Raw genomic sequence first — 12,128 nt, forward strand, 5'->3', positions numbered from 1 at the left:
CACTTAACCCCAATTGCCTAAAAAAAAAAAAATAAAAACAACATGAAAGATTTTCCCATATGCTGTGCTGAAATCTCTGTAAATAATGTCAATCATTCAACAAACATAAGACCTTTGCCAAGTGCCTGGCATTGCATTATGCACTGGATATATAAATACTACTTGATGATACCAGCCTTTCTCACAAGGATTTTACATTGGAGAAAACAAGTATATGTGAAGATATAAAGAGAATAAGTACTAATAGATATAAAGTATTTAAATACAAGGAAAGTAGCACACTAGCAGTTTGGTGAGATTAGGAAAGGCTTTTTGTAGAAGGTAGTGCTTGAGCAGCATCTTGAAAGAGAAGGATGAAATCAAATAGAGGTAAAGAGATAGTTCATATTTAGGTATGTGGGGTGTCTAGAACAAAGGCATAGAAATGGGAGCTGTAGTGTTGTATAGGAGGAATCAAGAGAAGACTGGATCCCAGAGAGAGGCCAATGAGGCTGGAAAGATAGTCTGGTATCAGGTTATGAACGGCTTTAAGAGCTGAAGAGAGACGTTTATATTTCATAATAAAGCAATAGAAAGCTACTGAAGAAATAGAGGAGTCATATAGTTAGACTTGTACTTAAGGAATATTACTCGGGCAGCATTACATAGGATGGGCTGGAGTAGTGAGTGACTTGAGGCAGAGAGACCAGTTAGGAGGCTATTGAAATAATCTATGTGAGACATGATGCTTATGTGAGGAGTTACATGCAAGAGATGTTGAAGCTAGATTTGGCAACTGATGAAACATGTATGAGAGACCTGGGAGCGTGTCTGTCACTTCTCTGTTGTCAGTTATCATCATAGCATCCACTCTACCCTGTGTGGTCTTATCCCTTTTATCATCCTTCTTTTTTCCATTAGTATAGTTTAATAAACAAACTTTTCTTTTGTTCTTAGCTTGCTTTGACAGCCTTAGCTCCTTCATCCTAAGCTTTAGCATCCCTGGTACTATTTTTAAAGGCTGGTATGCTTTTATACTCATCCTCTCTGACCTGCCTTTTTCATCGTCTTTACATATATTTTTAAAATTTGAATTGGTTTGTGATTTCCATGTGCAGCCACATTGGACTCTTAGACAACTTTTTCATTTGCATTGGAATTCTTTCCATTGATTTTAAAATTTCATTAAAATGTAATTAGAATTCCTACCCCTACAGGGTTGACCTCTATAGAATTTTAATATGGGACCTTTTGAAATTTTCTCTCATGAAATCTAAAGTACATATTAGACTAGGCCAGGCTATCACAGACTGTAGAAGGTAGTGGTCACTTCTCCCAATGTTCTTCCCTCTTGGTGAGAATCCTCTTCAGTGTAAAATTTTCTGTTATCAATTCTTCTACTTTTAAAAGCATGAAGTTATTATCTGCAGATGTTTATATATTCTAGCATTGAAATATCATGCCTCTGTGCCAAGCTTATGTTTTTTTTCAGCTGAAAAAATTACTTCTTTTTCTCCTTCCATTGATCTTCACTCAAATGCTTTTCCTCCTCTTCTTATTGGGTTTTCTCAAATTAATAAAGGAAATACCTTAATATACAATGTGACTTATTTTTCATTTCTCCTACTTGTATCTTTGAATAAGACATAACTTATTTCAGAGCCATATTCTCATAATGGTTTTCATTCCACCAAAATCTTATTATTTATCTATGAGGTCAACTTTTCCTTCTTGTTAGAACCTCTAGGTTCCTTTTACCTGTTGCCCAGACTTTGGGCATTTGCGTATAGTCATCTGAGGCTATAGGTTTAATTACTGGCTCCTTTCTTGGATTTTATCTCCTTTGAAATTACTCTCTTTAACCCAGAAGGCTATCATTTCTTTTTCCTTTATTGTATTCTTTCTAACTTGTGAAATAAACAAAACCATTTTTTCCTTCCCCTGTCCTTTTTTAGTGTAAAGCCTTTTTAATTAGATTTTTGAAGCACTTGACAATACCTTCTGGTCAGCTTTTGTTAGGTATAGTCCCTAGAAATTAGCCAGTCTTGAGGAAATTCAGATTCCAAATCTGTGTAATCCTAGTTACAGAGTCTTTACTATAATTTATCTTATGCTGTTAAACTGGTAGATATGACTATTTCTAGGAAGGAACTGAGGTTAGATAAGCTTTGATTATTCTTTTTTTTTTTTTGGTGCCCAACTGGTCATCATGTGTGCTACTAGATGAGATAGCAAAATATATTGTTAGAGCATACTATTGCTGGATCATTTCATTTAGATTTTTAATTTTTGTTCATTTTCCTTCCACTATTAAGAGATAAAGAAAAAATCAAGATGAAACGACTGGAGTTAAACCCTCAGGTAACTAAATCCAGTTTGGAATATATAGAGAAATATGTGCAACTTTGGTTTTAATGTATAGTTTTGTGACTTTTTAAAAAATGTAAAACCAATACATTCCTTTTTTTAAAAAAGTTTTATATTGTGGTAACATAGTAACCTGGTACACTTCCTAAGACAATTCTAATCTTTTTGCAGCCTTGTAATGAACATTTATTTATGAAAAGCCACCCTGTCCCTTCAAGTAAAGACTTCACCACCCCAGTGAAGGAAAGTATTCCAAGATCGCATTTGTCATCTCAATTGGATCTTGACAACAACAGGTTAGTTTTTAGTAGGTTATGTTTTCCTCTTGAGTTATGAGAATAACCTTTCATTGCTACTTTGGGGAACAATATAGTTCTAGTTATATTTAGTGGTATTTGTGTAAAATCTTAAAATGAGCACAAATTACATAGTATTTATTTAATTTCTAAAAGTTTTCTTTCCTCTTCAATAAAATTAGACCACAGAACTTAAATTAGTATCAATTATGGTATTTGATATGATATTGTGTGTATATGTACTGACTGATTTTTCAGCATTTATACATACATTCAGTCTTTTTTAATGTGCTGTATAGTGTAGGGAATAAAAGTACTTTACAACAGTTCATGTAGTTTAGCAGCTTGTTTAGGAATAACGGATTTAAGAACAGGAAATAAGTAAAAAATAATACAGTATGATTTTGTGGTACAGATTTTATAGTAGTTGAGAACAGAGAAGAATAATGTGAATTAGAATTCTGTAGAAGGATTTAATGGAAAATGTGGGACTTAATCCAGCCTCCATTGATGGGCTAAGATTTGGATAGTTAGTGGTAGAAAAGTCATTCTAGGTGCTTTAGGATTGTTGATGACAACATGAGCCAAAGACATGGAAATAAGAAGAGGTGTGGTGTGGAAGGAGAAGCATAGACCAACCCAATAAGGGGGAAGGGTTCTCACGATGCAGTTTGAGTGGACTGAAACTAAATCATTAAGGATCTTGAACTTGATGCCACAAGCAATAAGGGGCTATTGGTTTTTGGATGAACTTTGAAATAGAAGCTAACTCAGCAGATCTGTGATCCCGTTATTGTGGATTAACTCTCTAATGATGCGTATCATAGAACATCCATTTATTCTGCCCACTTTCGTGAATTCATGAATTTCTATGAATTTGCCATAAGGAATCTACCCAACATGCTGAAGGTGGGGGTGAAGGGAGGGAGGTGGGGAGAGAATCACATTTTTCTGATACAATGAGACTACAAGTAGAGCAGATAGAGAAGGAAATGGCAAAACCATATGTGGATGTGTGTAACATTTTGTTGTTGTTTAGTCTTTTCAGTCATGTCTGACTCTGTGTGACTCCCTTTTTGGGGAGTTTTCTTGGCAAAGATACTGGAGTGGTTTGCCATTTCCTTCTCCAGCTCATTTTATAGCATTTTAATTAAAGGCTACCAATTGAAACTCATTCAATCTAGTTCCATGGTGGAAAACTAGGGGGAAATTATTTAATCTGTTTTGGTCTCAATTTTTTCAGTTGGTAAAAGAAAGGATTAATCCAGTTGATGTTTAAGGGTTCCTTCCAGCTCCAGTGCTTTGTGATTTCAGCTCTTTAAAATATAGTTAGTTGTGTAGTTGTTTAATCCCCAAATTCCTTTCAATCTTTACTTCATGTTTAAATTCTTACTATTGTTGCATTTTGTCATACTTGAACAAAATAATTATTTGACACAGAAAGTAGTATTTTTCTAAATATAGTAGAAGGCTCATAAATTGAAAAAAAAGGGCGGGGGAAGAACTTGTGGAAATTGGCTCCTTTAAAAATGCTGCCTTAACTAAAAAAAAAAAAATTCCATTTTTTAGTATCTGAGAATTATTCTTTATTTGCATTAAGTTTTTGACTAATGCTGTTTAATGTGACATTAATTCATTATCCCTGAAGCAGTTTTTTTTGCAGAAACCTTTAGATTATCCAGTTAGAGTGATGGAATATTCATTAAATAAAGTTGTTTAATTGACACAAGCTTTCCATATCTTATCTACTTGTCTTAAAACACACGTACACAACTGAACAATTTATCCTTTTCCAGCTTAAAACGGAGACCTTCTAGTTTAACTCTTTCGAATGCAAAGATAACAAAATATGATGATGATGATGTGATTATCTTAGAAGAGAACAGTACCCCCAAGCCTTCTGTAGAGGCTGATGTCACAGTAGTAAAAACTGAACAGATTCACACAGAGCAAAGTGAGATTCCGTCTGAGAATATTGCTGACAGAGAACCTTGTGAGCTGAATAGGTCGCTGCTCGGTTCAGTATCCAATTCTGGATGTGACTGTGAACCGAAGTCTGCTGCAACACAAACTGAAGTTCCAAATTTAGCAGTTAAAAAGGAAGAAGCTCTTGAATATGACATGGACAGCCAAGATGGTACACAGCAAGCCGTCTCAGAAGCCAAAGCAAAGCAATACGTCCTGAATACAGCTGATCAATCTGCAGGTGATGTTGGATATCAATTAGGTGAACTTAGAAATGAGTTGCAGCTTGTCAGTGAAGAAAAAGAAAATTATAAAAGGCAATGTGAAATGTTAATGGAAAAAGTGAAAACATTAGAAATGAAGATAGTTGAAATGAATGATAAATATGTGAAAAAGGAAACTTGTCATCAATCAACTGAAACTGATGTTGCATTTTTACTTGAAAATGTTAATGGAAATTCCGAAAGTCCAGATCAGATGGCATTTCAATTTGAGCAGACTTTCAAGGAGATAGAAAAGCTGACAGAACACTGTAACACTTTACAAAATTTAAAAGCTGAATGTAGTAAATGTTCAAGCAGTGAGAATAAAACTGAAGTGGATGAAATGGCTGTGCAACTTGATGATGTTTTCAGACAACTGGACAAATGCATTGTTGAAAGGGACCAGTATAAAAATGAGGTAAGATACATAATCAGCTTAAAGAAGAGACAAAACAATAGGATAAGCTGAACAGAAAACCAAATAGGGTTATTTGAGATTTAGAGCATAATGACCAATTTAAAGTACTAGATGTTTTTCTAATTTAGAATTATTAATATAGTGGTAAATGTTCATTAATATATTTCTGAAGTGCTTGTCTTATAATGCTTACTCATTAACTCTGACTCTAGATTTAATATGAAATAACACAAAGACCAAAACTACTTCATCATTACATTTAGCAAATGGATCTAAAAATATGTATTTAGGGGCAGCTAGGTGGCACAGTAGATAGAGCACCAGCCTTGGAGTCGGGAGGACCTGAGTTCAAATCCGGACTCAGACCAAACACTAGACATTTACTAGCTGTGTGACCCTGGGCAAGTCACTTAACCCCAGTTGCCTAAAAATTAAGAAAAAAAATGTATTTATATATTAGTGCCTTTGTGAATAGTCAATGAAATTGGACTTTTACTCAAATCTACTACATGAAATAGGATGTTGGGGGAACTAAGTGGTAAGTGGATAAAGTGCTAAATCTAGGATGACAGTTAAAATCTGTCCTCAAGCACATCTTAACTGTGCGATCCTGGGGAAATCACTTAATTTCTGTCTGTCTCACTTTCCTTATCTGGGGATAATAATAACACCTACTTACTAGAGTTATTATAAGGATAAAATAATATTTGTAAAGCATTTTGCAAACCTTAAAGTGTTCTATAGAAAACAATTGTGTTATTATGCCAAAGATGCACAAAAACTAATAATACCCATTAATCTTTCCCTTGTAGTTCTTCCCCTCCTTCTCTTCTCTCCCATGTGACTTAAGGAAAATTGTGCATGTTTTTAATGAATTTTCCCTTCAATTGATTGTCTTATGCTTTTTTAATAGTCATTAAATTTATCAAGTATTTATTGAACTATTATAGAAGGTTATTCCTCTCCTTTTAACCACTTTCTGAAACTTTTTTGTGTTTTGTGATCACAGAGGTTTTATAAAATTGGTCATATTTGTGCTTTGTAGTGTTTTCAGTTACGGAAATAGAGAATTAATTTACTTTTATTTTTCTGTTAGGTGGAATTATTAGAAATGGAAAAAACACAAATGGGCTTTCAATGTGAAGAACTCAAAACTGAAGTCGAACAGTTAAAAGCCACGGTTTCACAAATGACAAGATCAGATGATTCAACAACTAGTAACATTGAGGCTTCTATGAATTATTCTGATAGGGAAAGGTAATAATGAGCACCTCTTTACTATTAGTTGTCTGTAAGTCTTATTTTTGCGGCTATGATAGCAAATGATCCATCAAGCTTAAACTAAAAAGGTCATTGGATTTGGAATCCTAAGACTTGGGTTCAAATTCTGCTTCTCCAATTTACTGCCAGTGTGGCCTTGGACAATCACTTCACTTCTTTGGGCTTCAGTTTGCTTATAGGGGGCTGGACTAGATCAGGCCTCAAGGCCACAGGTTCCCCAGCCCTGGACTAGATATCATCTTTCAGTTTCCTTCCAGCTCTAAATCTATACTCCAGTGATTTTTCTCTGTCATTCAGGAGCTGTTGAATTTTTGTATGCTCAGTATTCTGCATTATAGACTGCAGAGGCTACAGAATAAGAATGTTTAAACTCTCCCTTTTCCCAAGTTGCTTTGAATCTCATTTAGGAGGCAAAACCAAGTAATTTAGAGAATGATAAAAGAAAATTTATAACTTAATTGAGAGATTGATGAGATTATTGATCATTCATAACAGGGAAAGCTTTCTGGAGGTGGGATATATTAGGCCTTGAAGGCTGTATTCCTGATGTTTATTTTATTTTTTTGAATTATTTTGGTGGGTATTTTTCATTATTTTATTAATAATTTTAAATTCTTATTTCAAAGAACATGGAGTATACTTAAAACTTTTCCACCATAGATTGAGAAAAGTATTTCTTTTAAAATTCTTAAGTAGCTTCTTGGACTCCTCTCTAATTTTTCCTAGGCCACTTTCTATTCCTATCTTCTTGTTTCTTTGTTTCCTTCTTATTGTTCCCTTCCTAGTCCCCTCTCCTTCCAGGAAATACACAGGTATTTGAGTAAAAATGCACAGTGACTGCTTAGCAGAGAGAGGTTTTTAATTCCCTTTGAGCAAGTAGTTATTTGGAAGGCTGTCTTCCACTAGACGAGTATGACAATTAATGGATGTAACATTACTCTGATTCAAAAGGACTGCAAATGGGTTCTGGCATTCTTTTGTGGGATTTGATCCCAACTATGGTTATGCCAGCGCAGTTGCCAATCTGTGTAATAATTTTAGGACCTAAAAGGAACCTTCTCTCTTGCTACCCCAGCCTGCCATGATATCTAATTTTCCCACATTAATCTGCCTTATGGTTTAAGGCACATGGATAAGGCTCTGCTTAAAATGAACAGACTTTATTTTGGGACGGTAGCACTTCAAACTGTTATCCTTTTGCACAGAACATGAGTTTAGTAAATGTATTATAGCAAGGCCTTGAGGAATAGAATACTGGACACATATATACACTGGTAAAGGATGCATTAAACACTGATTATGTTCCTAGAATGGTGCTGTACATTGGCACTTAAGAAATATTAGTTGAATTGAAGAAAGAGTTCTCTGATCTTGTTTTTAAAAATATTTTGATAACTGGTATAGTATAATTGATTTCTCTTATTATTCCATGATTTTAAAAATATTCTTAGAAGAGATCCATAGATTCACCTGACTGTCCATGGCACAAAAAAAGTTGAGAATTCGTGATCAAGATCATGTGTAGCTCCCTCCTTTGTTGATAGGCTTGCTGAAGTTTGAGAAAATCCACAAAGGGCATCAGGGAAAAAGTATAATACAAATATTTTATGTACTTAAAAATTTTGCCATCCCAGCCAAAAGGTGCAGAATGTAATGAAGAATATGGTCTTGGTGAGAATTTGGCTTGTTTGCTATTTCTGGAAAGTGTAATATAAAAGAATTGAGATCATAGGGACATGATAATGAAAAAAGGGAGGGAAAAAAAGTAGGTGGAGGAAAGACATGAAATTTTTAAGATGGTCAAGAATGCAGATATCTGGAATCTTACCATTGTGAGGTACTCTGTAACTTAGTAAGTGATAGAGTGTCTCTTGCCAAAATGAATCATTACTACTACCAAACTAGTAATGAGTCTCCGAATTTTAGGTTAGTCCTTGGAGAAGAGACATGTAATCAGTCCATCAGTAACTAGGCCTATATTCACTGTCAGTTTGGAGTGAACCAGCTCAAGCTTGAGAATTGGGGTTAGCCCATGCTACAATGACCACTTGTGGAGTATATTGTAGAAAGAATTCTTTTTCATGCATGGGTTGATGGCTTGCTATGTTAAAATTCTGAAACTGATTATGTGAGGCATTATAGTAGTACTTTAGTAGGAGATTTTAGTTAAAATCTTTAAACATTACTCAAAATATTCTAATTTTCATAATTTTCTCATAACCACATCTATCTATATTTTTAATGACAATAACTCACATTTATGTAGTACTTTAAGGTTTATACTTTTCTTGAAGCAACCCAAATGTGTTGCATTATTATTACAGAATTTTCCTTATAGAGAGATTTGAACATACGAAGTACTAAGAAGAAATCATTATTAAAACTGTTCAGTTTTTAAAAAGGAATTTTTTTTTGCAAGACAAAAAAAGTATAATTCTTTTGTCATGCAATAGGATTTTTGTGACTAAAAGTACATTGGCTCTGAAGTCAGGGCATGTTGATTGAGATCCTGCCGTTGGTACCTGTGGGACCTTGAGAAAGAGAGGAAGAGTGTAATTTCTCTTGTCCCACCTTTGCAGCAGGATTGTTGTGAGAATTTAATGAGATAATGTACTTAACTTCCCTGCCCTCAGTTTCTTCCTCTGTAAAATGCCTCCTCTCTAATCTAGATCTGTCATATACTGTGAACTTTAATGTGGTACACAAATGCCAGTTACAAGTATAGAGCTGAAAAAGATCGTAGAGATCATCTGGACTATCTCCATCTCATAGATGAGGAAACTGAGGCCTAGAGATATTAAAAAGACAGATATTTAGTGACAGAGCAGGACTTAGAACTCAGGTGTCTAATTCAGTGTTTTTCCGACAAGTTATCTTATTGAAAGGAACACTTTGTAATGCAAATAACTACCCCTTTAATTTGTATAAGTTAAGATTTTCTCTAGACCTACAATATTGTTTTCTCTTTATTAGTGGTTCAAAAATCAAACATGAGAACCTTGTTTCTTATAGTTGCTAAGTGCTTATATTTGTGCAATGTAACTGTCATTACGTTTGATCCTCCAAATTTTTAAATGAAGCTTTCCCTTTCCTCTTTTGTTTACTATAACTCTATGAAAGTTTAGTTTTTGTTTTAAATTTCATTTTTTGATTCTGGCATAATTAAATATACAATGTACATTTTAATATTTCACTTGAGTCTTACGCTCCAGTTCTGGTAAGATTTATGTATTTACATGTTTTGTATCTGTGTTTTCAGCCTCAAACTTCGATCCCTTCGAATTAATGTGGGCCAGCTGCTGGCTTCGATCATGCCCGATCTAGATCTACAGCAAGTAAATTACGATATCGATGTAGTTGATGAAATTCTAGGACAGGTGGTTGAACAAATGCATGAAATCAGTAGTACATAAAATATATTTTCTGTGAAACAACTCTCTCAGTATTTCTGTTGTACAGTTCTTAAGATGTAGGCAATATTCTTCTTTTTTAAAGGTACAGAAGGTAATAAACTAGAGTACTATGTATACCTACTGAAAAAAATACATATTCTATGCACTCAAATATTCCCACAAATGCTGTGGATACTTTGTCACAACTTTTAAAAATGCTGAAAGGTGTTGATCTTTAGCCAGAAATTGTATTACAAATATAAATGTATTTATAATTAAGTCTGCATATATTTTTTATGATGATGCTGGGGACTTAAGTGGTTTCACTAAGAGCTTTTCCGATCACTTCAGACCTTTGTGCAATCTTTCCAGTCCCTCAAATTATATTTTTTTTTCTTAAAATGAGGATTGTGCCACAATTTAAATGGAGAGTTTTCCTTTAGCTTTCTTACATAAAGAATCTTTGGGAATTTTTACTTTAATCTACCTATTTATGACTGAGATTAGTGCCTGCTTTGTGAACCATCTTTAGTAAATGCTGTTAGATTTCTTTTAGATGATTTCCTATCTTTGAAATTGAACATTCTTTAAAACAAGGTAGCAATAATAGTGGTTATATAGGTTTTCCTCACTTTGGTCCTATTTTAATTTCAATACTAGGATTTTTTCCTGCAGAGATTGCCAATCATGTTGACTTACAGAAGTGTTTTATTTTTTTTTTCTTTTGTAAAAATATGGACAGATAAGCTTAAGTATCAGAAAATAAGAGGGTTGACTATATCAAATGTTTAATAAACATCATGAAACTCATTATTGTCTTCCTGTGAAAAATGAGTGTGACTTTCTGTTTAATTTTTTGAAGTTTTCTGGGCAGCCTATTTTAGGAAACATCTTAACTTTGCTGGGTGATCTCTTTAGCAATATTGCATTTTTAGTTATGTTACCAACTTAAATATTCATCATTTTTTGGTTAAATTGGAACTATTGCTATAGTATTATACTGTTGCTGCATTTTGGTGGGATTTCTAACAGATGGCTGTTTCTATTACATGGGACAGCATATGTATGTATATAAACAATTCAGAACCATATTTTTCTCAATTAAAATGTGGGATTTTTTTCAAATCATTTATTATTTATTTTATTTTTTTCTTGAACAATTCAATACTTGTATAGGATACTTTTATAAGGTATGCATAGAATACATGTAGATCATATTAAGATATTAAAATTTTTATGATACATAAAACATTCCCCCCCCCCCCCAAAAAGGCAGCAAGTAAATTAGATTTGGTTATTACCTGGTTGTTAATCAAAAAGTGATTAAAAGTATATTTTTTGTATAAAAAGGTTTTCTGTCAAACTTGTAACTGGTCAAATTTTTTTAAAGCTTTTAATAAACTACATAATGGCTAACTTGAGACACTCTTTTAGAAGTGATCTTATCTTAACTTTGAGCTTTCTAACTGAAATTGGTTAAGAGGGTGAAAGATTGGATCAGTTCATGGCTGGTTTTCCAAGGGTATCATATACCATATACCCTCTGTATCTGGCCTTCTAAGTGTCTATTAAGACAGGATATCTACACAGTGAGGCTACTCAGAAACTTCAGGAATACAGTAGTAAGTGAGCAGGAAAAACCAAAACCAAACCCTCAAGAGAAGCAGTTTCAGATCTCATAGCCAACCTAATGGTTATTCATCTGGGCTATGATTTGTGTTCTTCCTTGCCCCCCCCCCCCCCCCCCAATTAGTTTGGTACAATTGGAGCCAGGAAGTCCCGATTCCAAATTCAGCCTCAGACACCTACTAGCTTTGTGGCTCCAGGCAAGTTACTTAACTTGTTGCCTCAGTTTCCTCAATTGTAAAATGGGGATAATAATAACACCTATCTCCCAGTGGTATTGTGAGGATCAAATGGGGTAATATCTGTAAAGTGCTTTAGCACAAAATATTATAGTGCCTGGCATATAGTAGGCACCATAGAATGCCAGCTGGGGCAAGTAGGTGGCTCAGTGGCTAGAACACCAGCCCTGGAGTCAGGAGGACCTGAGTTCAAATTTGGTCTCAAAAGACACTAGCTATGTGACCCTAGGCAAGTCAACCCCGATTGTCTCCCCCTTAGCTCCCTCCCCCTAAAAAGGAAAAAACGTAATGCCAGCTGTTGT

At 34.3% G+C, this 12,128-nt stretch overlaps 1 protein-coding gene across 1 annotated transcript; it reads left to right on the top strand.

Moving 5' to 3' along the window:
* Positions 1 to 2,294: 2,294 nt before the first annotated feature.
* Positions 2,295 to 11,382, top strand: LOC114034144 (MORC family CW-type zinc finger protein 3-like; the record flags this gene model as incomplete). Its single annotated transcript, XM_027849748.1, has 5 exons — positions 2,295 to 2,340; positions 2,518 to 2,642; positions 4,439 to 5,288; positions 6,385 to 6,545; positions 9,829 to 11,382. Coding segments are annotated over 5 exons (1,336 nt in total), but the record flags the coding sequence as incomplete, so codon positions are not given.
* Positions 11,383 to 12,128: the final 746 nt, after the last annotated feature.

This window comes from Vombatus ursinus, unplaced genomic scaffold (genome assembly GCF_900497805.2).
Source record: "Vombatus ursinus unplaced genomic scaffold, bare-nosed wombat genome assembly UNPS02008255.1, whole genome shotgun sequence".
NCBI lineage: Eukaryota > Metazoa > Chordata > Mammalia > Diprotodontia > Vombatidae > Vombatus > Vombatus ursinus.